We start from the raw sequence: 25622 nt of genomic DNA, 5'->3' as shown, positions 1-25622 counted from the left end.
GGACTCTGCCACCACCCCCCACTCCACCCTCTGCAATCAGGACTGATCACTCACACCTGCTACTCACCTGCACACACCTGCTGCTCATTAACTCTGCCACTATTTGGTCCCCTGCTCCACTCACTCTCATAGCCAGATAGTTCTCAGGCATCTCGATGCAAGACTCTCCAGGGTTCTCTGTTTTGACCCTGCCTGTCTCTGGACTCTGCCTTGTCTCCTGTTCCCTGGTACCCCACCTGTTCTTCCAAACCCGACGCTGAATATTGTCTGCTCCTTGTACAAGATTCCTGCCTCTTCACTAGTGTTGTTTTTAGCAGCCTGTTTCAATTTTAGTTTTAGTCACGTTCATACTCCTTTTAGTCGTGTCAAGTCTGAGCATTTTAGTCTTATTTTGTCAGAACTGTCCAGGACCATTTTAGTCTCGTTTTAGTCAAACCCATTTTACAATTCAAACAATATAATCTTATTATATTATTGTTACCGTATAGACTCAAGAATACATTAATTCCAGATACAGAAGATGCTCTAATTTTGGCGCTTTTGCACTAGTTTCACCTTAGCTCGGTTCTACCCGTTTTGCGCTTTCGCACTAGGGCTGAGACGGGTAGAGCCGCTCCAAGTCGATACTTTTTTCTGTAACCATTTCAGTGAGGTTCTGTAATGGCGCTTTTGCATTAGTCTCACTTCTCCCCGGTTCTACCCGCTATGGCCCCATTTTGCGCTTTCGCACTAGGGCTGAGACGTGTAGAGCCGCTCCAAGTCGGTACTTTTTTCTGTAACCATTTCAGCCAGGTTCTTTGCGGGCTGAGAAGGGACTATTTCTGACGTCACCACCCTCCTCGCCACCGATTGGTCGGGGGCGGGGCCGTCACCACCCTCCACGCCTCTGATTGGTCGGAGGGCGGGGCCGGCAGACGTTTGAATCAGGAAGCGGGAGTCAGAGCGAGCCGACTCGCGGCTCGCAGCGATTTTATTATAAAGCGCAAAACGTCTGTTTGGTGATCCAGCTCTGAGGTGCAGATGTTCATAAACCTGGTGGCTGTCGAGAAAAAATTAAAAAAGGGATGTAGACGGGCTGTTTTACTCTCAGCCGCTCGCGGCTCCAGCTGATTTCTCATCAGCGCCGACATGAATAAAGCGGTTGCGCAATCGAGTACGTCACAGCAGCTTCACCCAAACCTGCCCGCTTCTCCCCTGGCAGTGCGAAAACACATGTGTGGTACCGTGTAAAGCCGCGCCGAGCCGTGCCGGGCTGAAGTGAGACTAGTGGAAAAGTGCCAAAAGCGGCCTGAGCAGGGACTATTTCTGACGTCACCACCTCCTCGCCACCGATTGGTCGGGGGGCGGGGACGTCACCACCCTCCGCGCCTCTGATTGGTCGGGGGGCGGGGCCGTCAGACGTTTGAATCAGGAAGCGGGAGTCAGAGCGAGGGGACTCGCGGCCCGCTGCGATTTTATTATAAAGCGCAAAACGTCTGTTTGGTGATCCAACTCTGAGGTGCAGATGTTCATAAACCTGGTGGCTGTCGAGAAAAAATTAAAAAAGCGATGTAGACGGGCTGTTTTACTCCCAGCCGCTCCCAGTTCCAGCTGATTTCTGATCAGCGGCGACATGAACAAAGGTGTTGCGCAATAGAGTACGTCACAGCAGCTTCACTACAACCTGCCCACTTCTCCCCTGGCAGTGCGAAAACACACGTGTGGGGCCGTGTAAAGCCGCGCCGAGCCGTGCCGGGCTGAGCCGATACTAGTGGAAAAGTGCCATTTGAGTTTACAACATATTGATTTTTCCGCATTTCTCCCCATCTTTTTCTTTTGCGAGGACACATTCGTTTCTTTTTTCCACGTCTATGTAGGAAAGTGTATCCAAAGATGGTCTCTTCTTCTTCTCCCAGCCCCAGAGCAGATCCCCACGTTTCTCTATGTAACTTTGTTTTTAATGGACGTGAACCTAGAGCTCTGCGTTAACGGCATCAGCCTCTAAACCTGCAGCTGCATCTTATGAATCTGATTCCCCGCGGGCCGCGAATGGGATTTCCACGTGACGTCACCCAGCAGCAGAACTAAACCATAAGAAACTACTTAAAAAATGGAGATTAAGGATCTTTGTGATAACATTTTGTTATTTTGTTCGAGTTTTTATTTTGTAATCTACATTTTAGTCTCGTTTTTATTCGTCTCGCACATGGATGACCGGGGGGGATTGGCTGCACCACTGATCCAGCCACAGAAGTAGTTAACAAATGTGTGTCATGTTCCCGTCACATGTATGATCCTGCAGCGGCAGTATCCTGTGTGTAAACATGCATTCATGAGGCCTTTGGCTGCTTTCGTTCGGGCTGTGCGACCCGTCAAAGGTTTGACGGAGGCAGGTTTAGGAGGAAGTTTGTCCTATTTAGTTAATTTCGCCACAGTGCTGCTGTGAAATGACGGCTCCATATCACAATCTGAATTTCACTTGTTTTTCTGGCTTGTCTACATCAGCTTGTTCCTATTCTTGAGAAAGTTGTATCATCCACATCCTCTTTTTCTTTTCTGTTGGGCCACATTTACTTACAGACGATGGACTCTATCCTGTCCTCAGTACTTCCTGGAGTGCATTACTGTTATAAATGAACATCTATGGCTGAGTGTGAGAAGCCCGCTATTGTCTGTGAGCTCTGTGTGGTTTAGTACGACCCATCTACGCTCAAATACCGGGGTGACCAATTCTAATATTTGATTTAATCGATTTATGTGGACAAATCTTTGCACCCCAAATCCATGTAGGCTCAGCATGTCAGAAAACAATTGATTGATTTGTCCTGGGGGGGGGGGTGATTGTCTCTACATTTCTCATCTCAGACGACAACGGACACTACATACACCAACAATAAATAAATGACATGCACAACAACGAAGACAACTTACTGGACAGCACATAAACGACAGGCGAGCGGGGCCCACATAATAGGGTTATGTCCGTATGAAAAGAAATCAAACCATGAGAAAAATGCCACAAGGTTACAAAATCTTGAGGAACTTGAACCAGCTTTGAGATGTCGAGGTCTCAATGTCCCGAAAACTTTTCCTTCAAGTTCCAGATCGACATAATTCAGTTCAGTGCAATTCAATTGATTCACATTGCACTAATTCAGAACATTAACAGACCACTTCAATTAAACACGCTCCAGTTATATGGTCCAATTATGAACCAGCATCATTAGATTTAATCAAAATTCATCACAATCCATTCACAGCCTGTTCATTACAATTAAGTCAAAATCATATTCATGTAATGACAGTTCATAAAAACCGGGCTACAGCCAAGTAATCCATCAAAGTGTATCATCAGCCCCCATCCGGAGCGGGCACGAGGTGATAGCGGACCTCAGGCTCGTGCAGGGCAGCTCTGAACTTTAACCCGCTGGAAATGAGGTGGGAAGGTCCAGAAGATACACCAGCAAACCCAAAGGTATTAGATCAGGGAATAAAGGAGAAGTGCAAAGTTGATGACAGCAGTAAAGGGATATTCATGGAATTCTGTCCAGCTCATCGTGCGACGTTTCCCAGCAGGCCTGCAGCAGCTCAACGAAAGGGAAACCTCTGCGCCGGTACCACACAGATCAGGGGCCTCATTTATAAAGCTTGCGTGTGCACAAAACAGGGTTTGAAAGATGCGCACGCCACCTTCTATGCAAAGGTTTTACGTGCGTGCGTAACGGTTTCACGCGCGCACGTACAACTCATTATATATATTAAAAAAATCCGTGTCCCTTTAGGGGCTCCGTACCTCTTGGCCTTCACCTTCAAATCGCACCACTTCTTTTTTATTTCTGCTACAGATCTGTCCGTGCCACTCACGGCGTTTACAGCAGCAACGACGTGCTGCCACTCACTCGCTTTCTTTTTGTTAGTGATGCCACTACTGTGACCACCAAATAATGTCGTTTTCCTGGCCTCCACCTCATCCACAACATCTCGATCTCGGTCTCGGTGAAATTTAGTGGCACGGTGGCTCGACACATGTCTCATTCATCCTGACGCACAGCAGAAACAGACTGCAGGAAGCCGCTGTGCATGATCAGCAGGCTCATTCATATGCAAATACATTCATCAAGTAGTTTGCATTCACCATTCATGGTAAAAAGTGGGCTTGTAGAGGGAAATCTTCCAGCTGGACTGTGATTTATAAAGAGAACACTGCGGGCAGATGTGTGTGCACACAGTTTTATAAATCATTTTTTTGTGCGCACGCCATTTTTGGCTTTTGAGCGCACATACACTTTTAGCACGAATCCTACGCACCCTTTTATAAATGAGGCCCCAGATCATTTAAATCTCGTGTTAGCGCTATACCAAACAGGCTGTCTTATGGAAAAGCCATGTGCATTTCCTGCCAGTGGCCTGGATGCCTCTGTTGAAAACAAAACACAGGAACACAGAGGAACACGTGCAGGGTTGAGAGCACGGGCCTGTGGTGACCAGGCTTCGCTTACAACTCTCCGTTTCAGAAGATCAGGCTGGTGACGCCCCGATTGTTAAACTGGAGCCCACAAACCAGTGGCTGATGCTACGGCGCCTACCTCCACTTGAGGAATCATTTAGGGCCAATCCCAATGTTCACCCTACTTTCTACCGCTAGCCCTCACCCACTACCACTTCACCCTAAAAATAGGTAGGGCCCTTGTAATCTTCCCTAGGGATTGGGACACCACTTGCTACGTCACTGTGTGGTATATGTTCGGGTACGTAAGCGACTGCGTAGTTACGTTTGCACATACGTCACACCATATCAGGAAGCCGAGAGCTAAAAGCTGTTTTAATTTCCGCTGTAGCGCTGTTAATATGTCACTTTATTAAGTTTTAATATTTTTTCAGACGTAAAAGTAACCGTTAAGATCCCCAACCTGGGCTCAGTTTATCCAAATAACGCCCGTTAAGAAATTTGCTCCGATGTTTTCGGGGGATGAGAAGAGCCGCCGGCGATTTATGGTTCCGCGTTAAGGCTCTGCGTTGGTGCAAAGCGGAACCATGAATCAGCCTTTATTCTGGCGAGATCTGAAGATACAACACAACAACGAGCAAGCGAGTGATTATGTACATTCACTGACTGAATATTATGAAAGTAAAATATATATTTCTCGATAGAAATGTAATCAAAACGCATTTTTATGCAGAAACTAACTCAAAATATTGATTTTATTCTCTAAAAAGTATGTCCGCCATGTTTTTTTGTTTGATTCAGTCTGCAAATGATGACGTAAAGCATTCTGGGAAATTTTCTCAAGCCCTCCGTCGTGAAGTCAGCATCTGAAATCCCTAGCTTTTAAGGGGCTAGATTCATACTCCCTAGCCCTCGATATGCCCACTAGCCCTAGATGCAAAGAGGAATTGGGACACCACTACCCTCACGGGAACGCGCAAAATTTAGGGGTAGGGCTGAAAAGTACGGCTAGGGGGGGGATTGGGACTGGCCCTTATGCTTTTACAGCAAACTTGCAGAACACGAGCTGCGTTCATGTCAACTTAGAATGTTTTAACACTAAAAAATAGAGAGAAAGAGGTGTGGTTTAGAGCTACAAGAATTGACAATACATGAGAAAAATATAAATTTTCTGTTCATAAGAAGTATCTGCAGATATGAGTCATGCCTCACAATAAGAAAGACCACTAAATCACTGAGTTACAGCTGGACAGCCGGACAAATCGACTATGAATGGAAACAGTTTACGTCTGTGGCTCCGCTTTTTAGACGCGGGCATCGGGCCAAGATGACTTCAAAGGAAGAATGCAGAAGCATCAAAGAGGTAAAGACGAAGCCACGAGCAACAGATCAACACATCCTGAACTGGAAACATCTCCGTTCAGGAGTCTAACGTACATAAGTCAGAGAGGAGGCAGGACCGCCATGGCTCAAGATAAACAAGCGTGAAGCTTTCGAAAGAACACCTCGGCAACGCTGATGGAAAAATGTTTTAGTGGATTATTATGAAATGTTGAATCGTTCATGAAGAATACTCAGCAATCCCAGTGGGTGAAGTGTGATGCAGGGAGGACCAGGATCTGGGCTTGGACCACCCGCCAACATTACATCACATTAAGCAGACTCAAAGCAGAGCGACACAATCAGGGTTGAAATAAGTGGCACTAAGACAACATTCAGGTGCAGCTTTGAAAGTTATTCGGGAGCGAAGAGGACAGTTTTCAACAGCCGCTTTAACGGCGACTGGTTCCACCAATTAGAAACGCTGTGGGAAAACCGTCTTCCAGCACCTTGTGGGCAGGTGATGGAGACTTGTGTTGAATTGGAGCAGCCACAGGTAGCCAGCGACGTCAGTGAACAGAGGTGTGACAGGTGCCCGTCTGGGTCGATTGAAGACCAGATGCACCGCTGCATTCTGGACCTTTTGTAGCGGTTTGATCGGCCAGGAGGGGACTGCAGACACCGAGGCGGGATGCAACCATGACCTGTACCAGGAGCTGACTCGCATGGTGACAGTAAACAGTAAAAGAGAAGTTTGCTGAAACAGCAGGAGAATGACCTGCTTCCTTAACGTATATCCACCACAGAATGAGAAAAATTAGAAAAATGATAGAAGAATAAGAGTGCCATTTGTGACGGCCGGTCAAAACCCAGACCTGTTCTCTGCAGAGATGCCGAGGAATTACCTCAAGAGAGATCTTCACTCCAGACATCACAGAAGAATCAGCTGAAGAAGTTGTGTGAACACGGATAAAATACGGTATATGAATATAATATGAAAGGGAAAACAATCGCCTGAATGTTGTACAGGTTTGATCCTGATCTGCAGAAAGAGCTTGACCTTGTTCCAAAGCAGTTCGATCAGCTTGTAGTTAAAGGGATGCTCTTACCTCTTCCTCCAGCGCTGTGAATGTCTGATGGATCTGTTCAAGCATGTGATGGTTTGTGAGGCGCCTTTTGTGGCAAGAAACTAATTGCTCAACTGAAAGTAAAATAAACAAAAAATGAACATGAAGTGACGGGCTATTACAATACTCACCACGACTCCACTTTTTTACTTCAATATTTTTTTTCTATTTTAAAATATTTCACGAGTGGGTTTATTTAATTCATAATTTGACTGTAATGAAACAAGGGGCCAATAAGAGGAAGTGATTAAACAGTTCAGGTATGAAAACAGCAGGGATCAGGATGTCCTGACTGTTCGCCACATTTCCGTGAGTGAAAGTGGAACTTCACTTCACTCAATTTTCTCTTTCGCTTTTTTCTCTTTCTTTTTTCTTTTTTGTTTGCCTGATTCTGCCTCTCTGGTCTTAAAAACCGCCTCTTCCAGTTAGTCATGCAACGTCAACGATTCAAACAAGATTTTATATTGTTATATATATAAATATACGTTTTTCTTCATGAATTTTAAAAAGTTCCAACATTTTTTTTATTTATTTTTTTATTTTGAGCACCGCAGCCACCTGAAAATGATTAACTTCACACATAACTGTGGTGAACACAGTACATTTGATTTGATCAGTCAGTACTGGTTATATTTGCGTCTCCCCAAGTTTGCAAGGTTACGTGAGGAAGGGCATCCGGTGTAAAACCTGTGCCGGTTGGCTGCGGCGACCCCTCCGCTGAGAGGGAATGAGAAGAAATGGTACAAAAAGACTATTTGAGCTATTATGCTTCTGGGATGCCCTGAATGTTTAAAGAAAGCTCAAATTTGTTTTGGTATTGAATAGGAATGACTGCAGACTGTATAACAAGAACTGGGCAAGCCCGCTGTCACTGCAGGATTCCCGGAGGGGGCTTTAGAAGCCTGTTTCTCTTCGTACCCTGTTGCAAATGTGCAGAGTTAGAAGGCCTTTAATGCACGCCCATCTGAATTCAGTCCCCATTTTGTATTTTATCTTGACTGACTCAGCTTATGTTAAGCTATGATGCTAACTGATATTACTTGATATTCATTCATGCACAGTCTGTCCCGACATTCTCATTTCAAAGCGGTGCAGCTGAAACGAGTGCTGTCAGAGCTGAACTGTGGATTAGCTGAAACTGAAAGTGTGGTCGCTTGGCCTGATGTTTGCTGGTTACCAGCAGACCTCCAAGGTCAGAAAGGGTTCTGAAATGATCCACCATGGCTCCCATTTTCCTCAGCCAATCCTCCCTGGAGGGGAAGTGCGCTACAAGCAGACATTTGGAACAGTTTACATTGTTGTTTAGGCGGTGTTTAGTTGATGCACAGTTAGCACAAGCTGCCTGATGGCACAGGTAGAAAAATAATTCAGCCAGCATTCAATGTTCATGGGCGTAAATCTAGCTATTTGAACTGGGCTGTAGGCTTCTGTGTCTCTGCAGCAAAGTTCAATATTTAAGCAAAGGTGTGAATGAAGTGTAGCAGAACGAGGGAGCTGCCCTTAATCAACACAGCTGTAGCCAATAATTGGTCCAGCTGTGTATATAAGTGGCAGCTTTCCCTGTGTCTTGCACTTCCCCATTGCGTCATTTCCGCCCCAGACATTCTTGCCTCTCAGGTAATGCTGCTGCTGCTTCACTCTAGTTGTTAGTCTTGCTCTCTCGGTAGGTTAAAATAATTTGTATTTCCTTGCAGAGCGGCGACTGAATGCCGTGCTCCTGTTGCGTGATTTTAGCATCTCCTGTGTAGGTCTCTCTCTACTATGGTTGTTATCCACGCTGGCTGAACACTAGTGTGGTCACGGACAAATGCTGGTGACCGTGCGGGTTTCCTCTCTCCCTCACTCTATGCCTGTGTGAACCTATTAGAAGGTATGCTATTACTTTTGCTGCCTTCCAAGTTTACTTACTTTTAGCTTGGGATACTAATTTAGTTTTGTTTATAGTAGGAAGGCTCATCAGCTGACGGAGTCCCCGGTGGTGTGACGTCAGAACCACCAGCTGATTAAAGCCACCGCTGCTGTTTCGTCTCCTGCTGCAGTTTGCTTGCTTGCTTGCTTGCTTGCTTGCGCTCCCACTTGCTTGCTTGCTTGCTTGCTCTTCTGCCTTGTCCTCACTGCGGTGCTTGTCTGCTCTGCTGGGGTCCCCTGAAGTCTCGCCCAGTTCCCGGCTTGACCCCGATAATAAATGTGGCGATACAGTGCCATTTTCTTTTAATTAATTTAGTTTAATAGTCTTTGGGACCAGTGTTTGTTTAACCTTGTTTATTTCATTTCGGGCAGTGTTTCTAGTGCAGTAGTTACCTGCCCTTTTGTCTTATTTTGCATGTTTATTATATGATTATTTTTGTAACAATTTGGTTGTTTTGCAGTTGCTGTAGGCCGGTGGTGGTGTTGGTGACCTGGGTGGAGTCCTTCCCTTTTGTGTGCTGTGTGCTTGCCACGTGTGGTTGAGTGTTTAATTATTTTTACGTTAATATCTTTCATTTTTGTAGACTCCCACTCCCTTCACTAGTTCCCCTCTGCACCAGTACGCTACAGCTCCTGCCCCTTATTTATTTTGCTCTTTATTTTCATGACTGGTTTTTAGTATTCTTTTAAAACATTGTGTAATAAAACCTATTTTTATAAAGTATCTGGATTTCACGTCTCTTGCCTTGAGTAAACGAACTTGTGTGTCTTGATAGAGATATTAAATAATTCTTTGGGTGAAATTCCAGAGGTGGCGTTGTCAGGCAATGTGATTTAACTTTGTATTGGTACAGCCCGTTACTCGACGCTGCGACAGAAGGATGACTCATTTTTGGTTCCAGCCCCCAGTGACGTGTCGAGGAACTGCATCTTCTCTTACTTCTGCATTGACTTCAACCCGGAAAATGGCATTTTGATGCACGGGAATGACCCTCATGCTATCTTCATGGGATACTGTGATGCATCTTGCAACTGGTGCAAAGAAAAATAACTCCATTGTAGATTAAATTAGATTAACTGCAGCAGCCAATATATGTGACTGCAAAGTGGTAAGAACCAAACACAAGTGAGTAACTGTTCAGTCATAGCTACGTTGTTAGACACGAGTTGAGTGACAGCAGTTTCAGTTCACACATTAATGACAACCAACATTATTGTTTGTTGCTCAAGCCTGATTTATGCTTCTGCATCGCAATGTTGTTGGTTCTGCAGAGAAGCATAAGTTAGGCTGTAGCCTACCCAGAAACACCACCAGTTGTTAACTTCCATTAATATGCAACTTTAGTCAAATGTAGACTAGTTGCTGGTCCTCCGTTCTCTCGTCTTCTTCTCTTAGTGGTGTTTACAGAATCCTACTTAGCTAATCTGAGCCACAAACACACATTTGTGTTTGGGCAGGGAATTTCACCAACCTTTAATCTTATTCTGGTTCTCAGGAAAAGGACAGTGGCCAGAAAGGTTTAGGGGGCCAATCAGATTTGACCTTGATCAATAATCCCATGTCTCCGCCCCCCACAACCTCCCACAGAGGAAGCGCTTTTATTTCAACTTAAACGAACCAGAACACCCAGTATAGTTATGATTATACAATATGTATTAAAAAAAACTGAGCGTAACTGAGTACCAAAGTACTGTAACAGAGTATCTGTTACAGTATCTGCCGTACTCGTTGTAAGCCAGTGTAAGTTTAGTGCTGCTGGGCCGCCGATTTAAATAAAACCAAACAAAAAAAAACAGGTTTTTGCAATAAAAAACCTAAACAAACTTCAGAATGACCTCATCTTATTTTATTGTAATAGTCTTCTAGTTCCCTGCTGGACGAGCTTTGGCCTGTTGTAGCCGGAGAGCACAGCGCAGAGGGGCGTGTTGATTATTGATGAATTTCTTCTCCAGGCTGAGAGCAGATTGAGGAAATATGCCACCAACTGCTTCTCTGGGCAGGATAAATATTCAACAGGCACCAAACATGGAAAGTGCTTACACTGCTGTGTTTTCATCAAACTGTCTCCCCAGTTTCTGAAGGAGAGTTGAGTTGTTTGTTGTTTCTTTTGGGTCTTTTTGCAGCTGAATATTTAGCTCACACCGTGTCTTTGTGCTGCTCTTTTATCTCTCCGTTCTCCCTTTTTCCTATTAAAGTAATAGGTGTATGAAGTCTATTGGGTTACCAAAAAGAAAAAAGAAATGGAAATGATTTTTTTCTGGGTTACAATGCAGCAGCAACCCCCCCCCCCCCCCCCCCCCACACACACACACACACACACACACACACACATACTGGCATGTCTGGGGAAGTGGCTTTCACCATTTCAAAGGGGTTTTAAGTGGATTAGACGGGCCATGGTTGGAAATGTGCAAAGCACGGATGCTTCTGTTTTTGTCTTCCACAAATACGTAAAAAGCTGCTCCAGCGGCTCCAGGGGGGGGAGGCGGCTCCCTCCTCTCCATCCAGCGATTGCATATTTGTGCATGAGCATCTTTAGATGCCAAAGGAGCGTCCTTCTCCCAGACTTGCTCTTCTAGCATGTGTGAGTTCACATTTTTATCGGGGTCTAATCTCTGCTTAAGGCTGTGTGCATCGCTGCTGTGGCGTCAGCAGCCAGATCCCATGGGATGCCTCCGCCAGACTTGTCCCCCCCCCTCCTATTGAGCTGCCACATTCATACCCACTAAAATACTCTAATCTTGTACTCGCAGGATAAGAGCCGCTCACGCTTTGATCAACAAACAGCTCCAGTCAATAAACTGTCAAATCATCCACAAAGTCAATGCCAAGTTTGTGACATCTCTGCATTCTCTCTGCAGCCACTGTGACTCTCAAACGGAGCCACATTTATACGCACGACCTGAGTTTCATTTTACTACAAAATGACAGGCAATCACACAGCGGCAGGCTAATTTAAGCTACTGTACCTATAAGTGTAATTATGAGCCGACTGGTGTGGTTTAAAATTACTTCTGTGGGTGGATGGTGTCTGCCCTTTGATTGTGCCCTTCATAATTTATACATTTTCAGGAGTGCAAAAGAAGTTGGAGAGAACATTAGTCGCCTCGTTGAATCTGAAAAAGCACTGAATTGCAATTTTTCATTATCTGTGGTCTTTCATGCGGTGGCAGCCTACTGTTTTGCACTCTCAAAGAAAGAGCGGCTGCGGGAGGTTTCTCACTCTCATTTTGTGGACTTCCACCAACCTTCGCTGGATGAAAAATGTTGAGTTAGGAGAAATGTGTAAAAGGGTTGGAGTGGTTTTATTCTTTAGCGTGTGCTGCTCAGTGGCACCCTGGCTGGATCACATACATTTGAAAGAGGTGCGTTGGAGCAGAGAAACATATAAAGCTTGCAGAGAAGTGAGTCCTGCCAAATGTTTTCAGTTGGTGGATGGTCTCGACTTTCGGCAGACCAATTCACCACACAGATTATTTTAATACAGTATGCAGGCTCGTGTCTGTTTTTAATATTGTGAAGACCACCCTCATCCACTACTGACTTTCAGCCATTTCCAATGCTAATAAAGAGATTTGTCCTGGTTCTCAGAACCTTTCAGTGTTCTTTTGCACTGTATATGGAGAGATATTCCAAGTCTTCACAATTTCATGCTGAAGGAGATTATTCTGAAATTGTTTCACAATTTGTAAAAGCGATTTGTCACAGATTGTGGAACTTCTGTCCGTATGTACTTTAGAGACCCAGAATGGTCCAGGTCTGATCCCAGCAGGAGTCTGTCTGTGTGGAGTTTGCATGTTCAGTGGATGGATGGATGGATGGATGGATGGATGGATGGATGGATGGATGGATGGATGGATGGATGGGTGGATGGATGGATGGATGGATGGATGGATGGATGGATGGATGGATGGATGGATGGATGGGTGGATGGATGGATGGATGGATGGATGGATGGATGGATGGATGGATGGATGGATGGATGGATGGATGTCACTGCCATGAAACTCAGAATGAGCTAAAAGTTTTCATGATGTGGTAAAATATTGAACTTTAAACATTCGATATATCATTGTTATTTTGTTGTGAACATAATTTTTGGCTTTATGAGATTTCAGATCATGACTTTCTTTCTTTTTTACTTACATTTAAAAAAATCTCTGCTTGAGAAAGGTCCTGTGGACCGAAACGTTGCTTATTTGTTCACCCTATTAAAGTTTTTTGCATTTGACTTTACAGTGTGCGGGAGACCCCTTTTTTTCCTTGATTCACTCCTACCTACTCCAACGCACCAAGTCTTTTTTTAGGTGTGCATCAGCCTCCAGACCTTTACTTACATTTAAAGCCTCATCCCAGCTTTGTGGAATTGGGGTTGTACAGTTTTTTTGTTTGTTTTATTTATTTTTTATTAGTGTTTTGTAAAAGGTTAAAAATAATACAGACTAAAAGCTGAACTGCTGGCTTTTGTTTCATCTAATAAGTCGTTGCCCATATAAAATATCATATATTCATAATTCCACCGTTTTAAAAAGTATGAATTTGCTGCCTTTCCAGTCATGATTTTAGTCTTTAGTCTGGATGAAGGAAACATTACGATGTAAACTTTGGGCTCTGTGATAATTTTATATGATTCTGAATTAATTGACTGAGAAAATAATCCAATAATATTTGACACTAATCACGGGTAGCTGCCTGAAGTGTTCTTACATTACTACATGAGTAATGTAATTATGTCCATATAGCTACATACATAACAGTTATACGTGCCTAAATGTGACAGCATGAGTCCCAGGGGAGCATTTGAGGAGCTGCAATGAGCTTTTTTCAAGGTTCTTTTGTTTTTGAATACTTGTGCTGATTCTGCAACATCCTGTTAGTTTATCGTTGGGGCGTCACGTAGCAGCCGCAGCGAGGACAAAGACGAGCCGCCTGCATCCAGGAGTGTCCCCTTTTCTGCTTGTGTGATCTTCTTATTCAGCGCAGCGTTATCTGGCTGAGCTGCCGCTGCTATCATCCACAGCCGCTGTGTTTAAGATATTTTGCACTTGTATTAACAAAACAGCTGGGCGGTGGGTTGAATGGAGGAGCTGTGACATCCACAGCTTACACAGAGCAGATACATTTATAAAGCCTGAGATGCCCATGAGGGGTTGGATTTATTTGCTCATGTCCTTAAAGGGTGTATATAATATAATTACTGGTCTTGTGAGATTTGACACAAATGTAAAATAGTTCATTTAAAAAGTGAGCTTGCTTTTGAGCCACTTTGAAAAAGGGATTAACAATCGAGTCTAGCAGTAAATCTGGGCCTCAACTGAGATAAAATCAATGGTCCTGCACATAAACTCAAAGGCAGTTGATCTCAAAGGCCAGAACACGTCATGTGTGCCATGTTTGGGAAGATCAGTGGTCCACGAGGGCTGCAAAAGTCTCTGCCGCTATTCTGGGTCCAGATCAAGTCAATCAGTTAATTACATTACAGAAATATCAAACGCTCACAGAGCCTTCCCCTAATTGTTTGATAAGCATGACTGTAAAACTGATGCTACATTAACTTCGGCGGGCCCTGTGGAATAACGGCATTCACTTGCAGCTGAAGCTTCTGCAACATTGAACAATGAATCTAACATCAGTGGGGAAATTTGTAAAACCAGAGGCTGCTTTATCAAGCTCTCTACTTATCTATCCCGGGGAAGCAGTGGGAGAACTGCAAGAAATCTGACAACAGAGACACGGCCGAGTGTTTTGGCAGTGATACAAATGTGTTCTTCATAGTGGTGATTCACATGGTTTCAAGATTGTTGTGTAAAGTGAAAGGATGAATGTAAAAGCATCACGACACATAATAAAACATGCAGCATTCCAGACATCAGCAGATGGGGGATTGTTAACGAGTGAAACGGCTGCTAAAAGTATTGCTGCATCAAGAGCTTCAAAGAGAGCAGTAGGACTGCGGCGAATAAAAGGCCTCGGGATGTCCAAGAGTGTCCAGCCAGCGCTGGCACCACTTCCTCCTGAGGATTCAGCTGAGGACTGGTGTCGCTTCCAGAGCTGTTCAACATACCGGAGGGGGAAGACCGTGGAGAAGTCACATGGCTCTGAGAAAAATAGCCAGCACCGACTGAAATTCTCCAGGAAGCATGAAGAGAACAAGTTGAGTGAAACGTTGTTTTGTCTGATGAAGCCCCTTCATCAGCCGTTTGGGAAAAGTGGAAAATCGATTTGCCCCATTTGAAAAGGTGATCAAGACCGTGACCATCTCACACCAACAGTGACACATCCTGGGAGCCTCCGTGCTTGTTATCCGAGGAAGAATGTTCGCTCACAAATCCGCCCCAAAACACCGGCATGAATAAAGAATGGTACTGAACTATCCTCCTGGAGCAACCTCTGAAAGACAATCCAGGGCTGTTTTGGTGATAATCTGTGCGTCTTCCAGCACGATGGAGCACCGTATCACCAGGTTACTCCCTATATCTTAATCCAGTGGAGAACCTGCCGTAATTCCTCAATATAAGTTTCTGGCCCAGAAACTGATATCCATCATGCCAGGAGGAATTATAGATGTTTTGAAGAATGATTTACAATGCAAATTTGAACTATTTCGAGTTACCTTATAAGAAAAACTATTTAAAGAAAATCTTCTATATATAGAAATCTGTTAGGAGGGACATGATTCGCTGCGTACAGCATCCTCAAAAGTTCACATGACAAAGTGATCTCTACTGAGATGGTTAGCGAGAGCTGCCTGGTCCGCAGTAAAGAGACGGAGTGGATGTGTGTGTGTGTGCGTGCGTGTGCGTGTGTGTGTGTGTATGCATGTGCGTGCGTGCGTGCGTGCGTGCGTGCGTGCGTGCGTGCGTGTGTGTGTGGTGACAGCTTTTGAGTGCTGACTGTGACGGTATGAGGGTGGAAGTGATGCAGCAGCACATTCTCAGGGCTCAGACTGTCTGCCTGCCGATCGCTGCGCCGTCTGTTCATCTGTTTGTGTGCAGAGTCCTGTTCATCGTCTAGAAGATCAAATGTCCTCAGTGGAATACAAAAGAAGTGTGGAGGTTAGAGGTTTTAGGATTGGGTAGAGAGAAATATCTAAAGTGTCTCGCTTGTTTGTTCATTGCCACAAACTTGCATTTGTGTCTGTACGCGGCTCATTGAGTTGCCAGACCAAGGTTGTCATTTCTGAACCAAATTCACAACACAGACATCTATATAAACAATAAAGCTATCAAGAAAACTGCAATAACACTTTCTGTCCTTGTCTGCAGAATACGGAGAACCACCTGACGTTCCTGATCGCAGTGCCTACGGCTCTGTTCCTGTTCCTCTCCATCTTCATCCTCGTCTGCATTGAGTCCGTCTTCAAGCGAATGCTGCGCCTCTTCTCTCTCCTCATATGGGCCTGTCTGGTCACCATGGGATATCTGTTCATGTTCACCGGGGGCAAACTCAGCCCGTGGGATCAGGTACAGTAGAGAAGCCCCAGGGTCTCCTTCGCTGCGTTCACATCTGGATGAGCAAGTACAGCTATAATCACACTGCCAGCCCTAATTCCACTTTTAGCACATCCAGTTGTATCTAGATCAATTTTGTTTGGGATAATCTGAACAGACAACAAAACACTATAAACGTTTTTCCCAATCAGACTAAAACCAATCGTAGATGTGCTTTCAAATGTGATTCTGTTTGTATTTGTACGGATACATCTGAACGGTCTGACACGAAGCAGCGCACACAAGTGTCCTCCGTCTCTGCTCCTCTCTTGTAACTTTGAGGAAATTAGCAGCTCTTGCACCATTTTGAATTGGTTATATCCTCTCAATGCATGCTGGCTACCATAGCAACCGTGTGGATTGTAGGGCATCAGGAAAGACCTGATTTGGATCAGATCTGGTCGCCTGAAGCATATCATGTAAACGGTCAGTCAGAGAGGTCGGATTCTCTTCAGATCAGACGGTCACACTATCCCCCGCTGTGGTTTGCGAAGGTCCGTATCGTATTTTTGCGTCCAGAAAATCCGAGCCCCATACGAGGATTCATGTGTTTGAGGCCTTACAAATGACCCAGCTGCACTTACACAGCTTTCCACACTAATTTACCTCTAAATGTATTCAGTCCAAGTCCAACAGGGCAAAATGTACTTGCTGTCCTGTTAGGACTGTATTTTGTTGTATTCAATGAAAATGCATTCATTGCTAAAGCAATAGCTACTTGGCTGCTGTTATACAGCGTTTAGTACAAAATAGAGTATATGACAGCAGATAATATATAGGAATGTTGTAAGACTACATTTATATCACTGCAACCAACACCAGCACTCCACCGCAGCTCCAGCAACCTTCTCCTGGAGCTCATAAAAGGGTATTTGAGTGAGCTCCACAGTCACTACACCAAACACCTGAAAACACACCTGAGCTGCCAGAGCATCCGCTTTGACACCAAAGCTGAAAAGTAAGCATCACATTTCTATCACCTCCAGAAGATTTTTAAAAGTCAGCTCTTCTGTGGGAGCTCAAAGACATGCCGGTCTGGTTCATTCCTGATTCTAAATTGGATTTTGATGCACGAGTTAAAGGCTGGTTGCACGTCACCTCTCGTTGGCTGTCGTCTGCAGCACTCTGCAGCAGAACAGACCAGCGAAGCACAGGTGTTTAAATGATGACTGGATTTCACACGCATCACAGGTCAGCTCTGTGACGGCCTCCGCTGACGCTTCAGAGGCGCATCGGTTGCACGTCAACGCCGACCGTTAACTAACTGTTTTTACAAGTCAAAATGTCAGCGGTTTAAATAAAGGTCAAGACTTCCTGAGAAACTGCAGTGAGATTAATTTCACCAGTTCTTTTCCGACCTCCACACAGGCTGAAGGATTTCTCTGACAGCTCCACTTATCCTCTCATTTCTTTCTGGTTCCTTGGAATGACAACTTCCTCAGGTCTCATTCACCCGCTGGAACAATAATCAAAACTTGTAATAAAATAATCAAAACCACATATACAGGTTTAACTAGCTTACAACTGCATGTCCAAGTGAAAATCCATGAATGTAAATAGAGGATGTTGATGATTAAATAAAGTTAATTTTGTTTGCTGATTCTTTTTGTCGGACAAGAATATTTCGGTTTTTAAATACCTGACATGTTTGTGACATGAGAGATATCCGTCAAGGTGACTCTGATGAAGGCGGAAGTAATCGCTGAAACATGTCGGGTATTTAAAAACCTAAATATTCATCAGCAATCAACAAATAGGAGGATGTTGATGTTTGAAGTTCAGGACTACCTTAGATTTTGCACATCCACCCTGATGTGCACCACAGACCAAAGCCCCCAACGTGGAAACCAACTCTGGACCAGGGGCCTCATTTAAAATGGAGTGCTTAGGATTCATACTAAAAGTGCACGTACACTCAAAAGCCGAAAATGCCGGGCGCAAAAAAAAATCTGGATCAATAAAACCATGTGCACGCAGATTTGCACGCAACGTTCCTTTATGAATCACAGTCCAGCTGGAATGCTGCGCAGCTGAATCCGCTTCATATCCCGCCCTCTACACGCCCATAAATGCATATGGATGAGCCTACTGAGCATGCGCAGTGGCTTCCTGCAGCCTGTTAGGCGTCAGAATGAATGAGAGGTAGCAGCCACCGTGACACTGACTTTCACGGAGACCTAGATGTTGTAGATGATGTGGAGGACAGGAAAACCACATTATCTGGTGGTCACAGTAAAAGTTAGAATAAGTATATAAATAGTATACAATCAAATAAAGCGAGTGAGTGGCAGCACGCCGTTGCTGCGCTAACACACGTCCCCCCGTCTTTTCAAAATCATGTTTTTTTTCCCCTTACTTTTTACAGTTGAAAAAATAACGGTAGGCTCAGCCTTAAATTGCAAATTATCAAGACACTGTATGAAAGCGATACGAAAACGGCCGCGCAGCCCCGCTTCACCCCCGCTCCCCCTCCTCCTCCCTCCCCTCAGAGCTGCTCAGGGCAGGTTTAGGGTTATGCGTCACCAACGCAGAGCCTACGGCGTAGGTGCGCGTCACCGCGTACCCTACGCCGTAGGCTCTGCGTCGTTTTAACGCGGGACCCTAATTTAGGCACCATACACCCGCACTTAAAGGTTTCACGCGCGTAAAACTCATATATATGAAAAAAAATCTGAGTCCCTTTAGGGGCTCCGTGGGGCTCCCTAAACGCAGCCCCTCATTTGTTCTGTCCTAAAGCGGTGGGTGTGAGGAGGTTCCCCGCGTATCACCGCGGCTGCAGCTCCAGCAGCAGAGTCCTGACTGACTGAGCTTCACACACAGAGGGACACGATCAGCGCTATTTTATTTTATTTTATTATTTTATTATTTTAAGTCTGATATATGTTGTGATATGTGATGACATTATTAAGAGTATGACATGAATCTGGCTTCATTTCACCACCTCACAGCCTGTGTCGCCAGTTCCCCGTGTCTTAAGTAGATTCTTACGGGAGGGTCCGAGTTGCCGTAAAGATAAGCTGATTTTTCGGTTAGTTTTTTCTTTTTAGATCCGAGGCTTTGCGTAGAAGGTGGCTTCCGCAACTTTCAGGCGCTTTTTCTGCGCAAGCAAGCTTTATTCATGGGTTTCAGTCACGTGACATTTTTTGTTGTCAGCGGCATCTTGAGGACCGACCGGGGACCATGGATCTATTATAAAACGCCGGGGACCTTCACGTCGCGCAGCCAATATGACGTCTCACCTAATAACTCACTTAACTCCCGAAGAACAGCAACGGTATATACAGAAAATTGACACTTTAGGTTTCGATCCGTATATAATATCTAATCAATTACTGACTCCACTCCAGTCTGCCAAAAACCTGCCAGATTTGTCGTTTGCGGACATATATATCTACCTGGTCCACAATCCTTCTCCATACACCGGCGAAGCTCCGAAGTACCGAAGCTTACCGCTACTTCACATCAGGCTGTGAAATTAGAAAAATTAGAATATGGTGTAAAAGTTAATTTATTTCAATAATTAGACTTACAAGGTGAAACTAATATATTACATAGTCTCATTACATGCAAAGCAAGATATATTAAGCCTTTATCTGTTATCATTTTGATGATTGAATTGTTTAATGATTTTATAAAATATTCTAATTTTTTTAGATTTTTTATTTGGGCTTTTCATAAACTGTGAGCCATAATCATCAAAAATATAATAAATAAAGGCTTGGAATATATCACTTTGCATGCAGTGGGAAATAATATATCTAATATATTTGTTTTCACCTTAGTTGAATTTACTGAAACAAATGAAATGACATGACATTAATAAATAACAGAGCGAACCAACACATGTTGCTGTCTTTAATATATCCTCTCCTTTATTTTGTTTATTACTGTTAGTTCGTTGTTCCTGTGTGTAACAGACGTGCATGGGACAATTGTGAAATACAGAATAAACTGCGTTCCGTTTTGGTTCAATACGGAACGCAACTTTTAATTCCCGTAACAATTCTGTATTTCAAGGGATGGGTGGCAAGCCTGGTTATTTACCCGAAATAAAGTGCTCACTGCAAAGTCTGGAGTGCTCTGTAGGAGTCCAGTGGTCCCTCCTGATAGCAGCAAACCATTTCTCTCGACGCTCAGTGTTTTTGGGGACATTATAAAAGTTCAATCCCGTTTTTTTAGACATATTGTTGCCGCATCCCACGGCACAACAGATAGACGGCATGTTGGAAATCGGTCCTCAAGATGGCGCTGCGAGTACTGTGTGATGTCACATGATATCGATGAATAGATGAGGCCCCTGGTCATGAGCACACTGCGCTTCTTGTTCGTTCATTTCCAACTCTAGCGCTTCTGCTTCTAATCATACTAGACCTGCACCTTCTTGTACGGTCTGGTTCGCACCTGGAGCACGGTGAGAAATAAAGCTGGAAAAGCTGAGCAACATTTATTTAAACCGCTCAAAATCGAGAGGTAGAGGTATAGCCGATTACATTTTATACCGCACTTTTTCTAGGACACTGCTCACAATGGGTCCATGATTCATGCACGCCTCATTCCTATTTGGTGGTGCTAAACTGCACGTGCAGCCACAGCTGCCCTGGGGCAGGCTGACGGAAACGTGGCAGCCAATCAGCATCAACAGCCTCTTGGACCACCACATTCATACACACTCACACACCAGCGAAGCCCTCGCTGGAGACAAGGAGGGGGAAGTGGGAGGGGTCCTGCTCCACCACCTGATTAACAATGCTTTCGTCAACGAAAATTATGACTAAATATCGTCGTCAACGAACCTTTATCTCCTGAAGAAAACGAGACGAGACGCAACGAAAATGCTGGTCATGTGACGATAACGATAATTAAATATATAATGCAATATCGTAGACGAATAAAAACTAAACTAAAATGTAGATTACAAAATAAAAACTGCTAAAATGCGTCTTCATTTTCATTGACCAAAGGAGACGAAATGTTCTAACACAGATCCTTAATGTCCATGTTTTCAGTAGTTTCCTCTGGTTTAGTTCTGCTGCTGGGTGACGTTACGTCCTCAATCCCAGTCGCTGCAGCGGGGAATCAGATCCAGAAGATGCAGCTGCAGAGTTAGAGGCTGATGCCGTTAACGCAGAGCTCTAGGTTCACGTCGATTAAAAACAAAGTTACATAGAGAAACGTGGGGATCTTCTCTGGGGCTGGGAGAAGAAGAAGAAGAAGAGACCATCTTTGGATACATAGACGTGGAAAAGAAAACCGAATGTGTTGTTGAAAAAGAAAAAGATGTTGAGAAATGCGGATAAATAAATATGTTGTAAACTCAAATTAGAGTCTTCTGTATCTGGAATGTATATATTCTTGAGTCTATAAGGTAACAATAATATAATAATAAGATAACCTTGTTTGAATTGTAAAATGGGTTTTGCTAAATAAATTCTTTGACTAAAATGAGACTAAAATGTCATCAGTTTTCGTCGACTAAAACTAGACTAAAATGGTCAGACTTTTAGTCGACTGAAACTGGACACGACTAAAAGGAGTAGGAACGTGACTAAAACAAAAAAAAAACTAAAATGATAGCTTGAACCAAAGACTAGACTAAAACTAAAATTGAAACAGGCTGACAAAAACAACACTACACCTGAGCCGCTGCCGTCCCTTTCTTTTCACAAGTCTCCGTCTTGTCAGCGACAGTGAAACAAACAGTAAACTGCTATGGGACAAAGGACAGTCGGACCTGTTAGGTTCAACATAAGACGCTTTTTACACTGAGCACGTGTGTGAGTCCAGAATGAATCCTGCATGTTAACAAGGCCTGATGAGGGGTGGAGGTGAGCAGATCAGCAGCCAGACACATTAGTTTTCAGCGCCAGACTCTCCCTCTCTCAGGTTCGGGAACACTATTTTCTCATCCGGCGCCCTGTCTCCCTCTATTCATCAAATCCCATTTCTTTTCTCCCCACGATATCTCCACCTGTTAAGATGCCCACCAGCACATCCCTCGCTTTTACCCAGCTCACCTGGATTTTCTGGATCACTCTCACCTTGGTTTCACTCCCTTGCGTCATCCGTCACGCGAGGAGATATCGTTCAAAAGCAGCCGCCCGTGACAGCAAAATCTTTTTGCATTATTAATCACTCAATTTCTCTCCCGCGATTCTCCCACTTGGGCATCCATCAACCTCTGAATTAAACGAATGAGATTAAGTCTATTATACCTGATCCTTAAATGTATTTGGCGAGTCCAATGAACAAGCATCACATCTGAGTGGCTGAAGTTTGCACATTTCAATACAATCCATGCTCTGTTGTTGTTCCGAGCTCTCCGGGTGGTGCGTTCATGAACCTTAACGTTATGTGGAGAGAGAGGCCTAGTTACCTAGAAGCTGGCCTGGATGTCATGTGACCTCGGTCTATTTCATGCTGTTGGAGTGAACTTTGCAGGTTGTAATGATGATCTTGAATTTCCACCACTTATACAGAACCGGTAGTTTTGTAACCGTCTCCAGTCTTATGCTTTTGCGTGTTTCCTCTTTGCTGTTATTAGTGAATACTAATGGCTCTAGTGTTTTTAAAAAAGATGAAAAAAATAACATATAAAGGAGAAGTGCTTTTCTTCTTTTCCTTGACAACAAGGCGTGGTTCCCCGGCCTACTCCCCCTGCAGATTAAACAACAACACATCAGGTCTTTGAAGGGAGAAGTAGTGGATGTTTGTTTGCATGAAGGATGGGAAGTGAGATCCAGTCACCAATTGCCACCCGAGAACCACATTCGCTTGTTAGCGGCTCACTTAGGACGGATTTTAAAGCCTGGTGTAAACACGGCCACGGATGCTGTTCTTTACCTATCATTTTGCAGCAGCTCAGTCAGATTAGAGACATTAAGAAATTAATTGTCGACTATTTTCCCCCAAAGGCGTGATGGATCGCCTTAAGCAGTTCCACTTCTATGAAGGATTAAGCCGTGAATTTTGGTCCAAGAATGGTGTGGATAGACTGAAAATGACAACGAAATGGTAAGAAATAAAATAAACTGCTTTTGGTGGGAATAGTTTTGGGATTTGCTGACATAGTGTGCGATGAAAACGCAATCTGATGTGCTGGCTGTGAAATGTGAATTTTGGCTTTCAGTTTGTTTTGAGTTTGGCATGAAGTGTTCGGCCCAGAAAAGATTATGTTGAGTATCGAGTGCAGCTTTTCTAGTTTCATATGATAGCCACTACGTTGGGGTGGAGAAGATGGATCTTGCGTTCTGTTGCGTTTTGTTTCAGGTGTTGCTCGTGTTGGGGGCACCATCATTTTTGTATATGTAGTTGCTATAAATCAAATACTTTGTTGCCAAAACGTACTTGGAGTCTGGACATATTGGCTTTAGAGCTTTTTGTTTGAGAAACAGTTGAAAGAAAATACCCTGACAGCTCTTGATTAACTCCTGCGAGCGGCACCAACAAAAACAAAAAAACACTTGGATCACATCGCTCCCATTGTGGGAGGTTTTTAAGCTAAATGTCACTAGTCAGGAGAAGGAAAGTTGTATCGCTGTTACCTGTGAAAGATGCTTATTAGTACACGTGCGGCAGGAAGTGCTGGAATATAAATATACGCTGTCCTTAGGACATGTCTACGCTAGTTACTTTATTGGCCAAGTTTGAACATGCCAGACAGGGGACGGTTATTTCACTCACTGTACCCAGATTTAAATAGTAGCAAACTGTAAATAGACAAATGTGGCTCTTATTTACATATATACAATAAAAAAGTGAAAGGTGCAGCAGTATGAGGTAGACATGGTTATTGAAAGGTGCATTGTTCCAGCATATAATTGTGGTTATTAGGGCCCGAGCACCTTCAGTGCGAAGGCCCTATTGTATCTGTAGGAATTTTTATTATTAGGGCCCGAGCACCTTCAGTGCGAAGGCCCTATTGTATCTGTAGGAATTTTTTTTTCTTTTTTCTTTTTTCTTTCTTTCTTCTGACGAAAGGAGGGCCTTTTTGCCCCCCTAAACGTGCCCAAAAAGTCACCAAATTTTGCATGCAAGTCAGGCCTGGCGAAAAATTTGATATTTAATGGTTTACATTAATGGGCGTGGCAAAATGGCTCAACAGCGCCCCCTGGAAAACTTTATGCCTTAAGCCCCACAATACGGTTTGACGTACATGCACAAAAATCGCTACACACCTGTATCAGTACACAACTTAAAGAAAAGTCTCTTGGCGACATGGCCGAAACCGAACAGGAAGTCAGCCATTTTGAATTAATCGTGTCACTTTGGCGCAATTTATGCCATTCCTTCGGCAGTTAATACGGCCCGAACCGTAACGTGCCCCCAAGTGTGTTATACATCAAAACGTGCGTCTCCATCCTGCGACAACACGCATTACTTTTCTCTTTCAAAAGCGTTACCGTGGCGACCTTAGACGCCAAAAAGCGCGCCCACCCTTCATCTGGTTGGTTCAGACAGAAAAAACTTTGCGCCTCAAGCCCCATAATACGGTTTGACGTACATGAACGAAAATCGGTACACACTTGTATCATGTCGCAACTTAAAGAAAAGTCTCTTGGCGCCATGGCCGAAACCGAACAGGAAGTCGGCCATTTTGAACATTCTGAATTAATCGCGTAATTTTGGAGCAATATATGCCCTTCCTTCGAGAATTAATACGGCCCGAACCGTAACGTGCACCCAGGTGTGTTATACATCAAAATGTGCGTCTCTATCCTGCGACTACGCGCATTACTTTTCTCTTTCAAAAGTGTTACCGTGGCGACACTAGACGCCAAAAAGCGCGCCCCCCCTTCATCTGATTGGTCCATATTTGATAGTTCCCCAAAAGGCACCAAATTTGGCATGCAAGGCAGGCCTGGCGATAAATTTGGTATTTCATGGTTTGTATTAATGGGCGTGGCAAAATGGCTCAACAGCGCCCCCCGGAAAACTTTGTGCCTCAAGCCCCACAACACGGTTCGACGTACATACACGAAAATCGGTACACACCTGTATCATGTCGCAACTTAAAGAAAAGTCTCTTGGCGCCATGGCCGAAACCGAACAGGAAGTCGGCCATTTTGAATTAATTGTGTAATTTTGGTGCAATTTATGCCATTCTTTCGGCAATTAATACGGCCCGAACCGTAACGTGCACCCAGGAGTGTTATACATCAAAATGTGCGTCTTCATCTTGCGACTACGCGCATTACTTTTCTCTTTCAAAAGTGTTACCGTGGCGACGCTAGACGCCAAAAAGCGTGCCCCCCTTCATCTGATTGGTCCATATTTGATAGTTCTCCAAAAGTCACCAAATTTTGCGTGCAAGCCAGGCCTGGCGATAAATTTGATATTTCATGGTTTGCATT

The 25622-nt window shown here is 44.1% G+C and overlaps 1 protein-coding gene across 2 annotated transcripts in view; it reads left to right on the top strand.

The window, feature by feature from the left end:
• adcy2b (adenylate cyclase 2b (brain)) overlaps positions 1–25622 on the top strand; it is a 90486-nt gene that overhangs the window by 6922 nt on the left and 57942 nt on the right. For both annotated transcript variants that reach the window (XM_061741052.1, XM_061741051.1), the window contains exon 2: positions 16048–16245. In XM_061741052.1, coding sequence (XP_061597036.1) covers positions 16048–16245 — 198 coding nt within the window. The remainder of the gene's footprint in view (positions 1–16047; positions 16246–25622) is intronic.

This window comes from Cololabis saira, chromosome 15 (assembly GCF_033807715.1).
Source record: "Cololabis saira isolate AMF1-May2022 chromosome 15, fColSai1.1, whole genome shotgun sequence".
Classification (NCBI taxonomy): Eukaryota; Metazoa; Chordata; class Actinopteri; order Beloniformes; family Belonidae; genus Cololabis; species Cololabis saira.
This window is presented reverse-complemented; position numbering and strand designations above follow the sequence as displayed.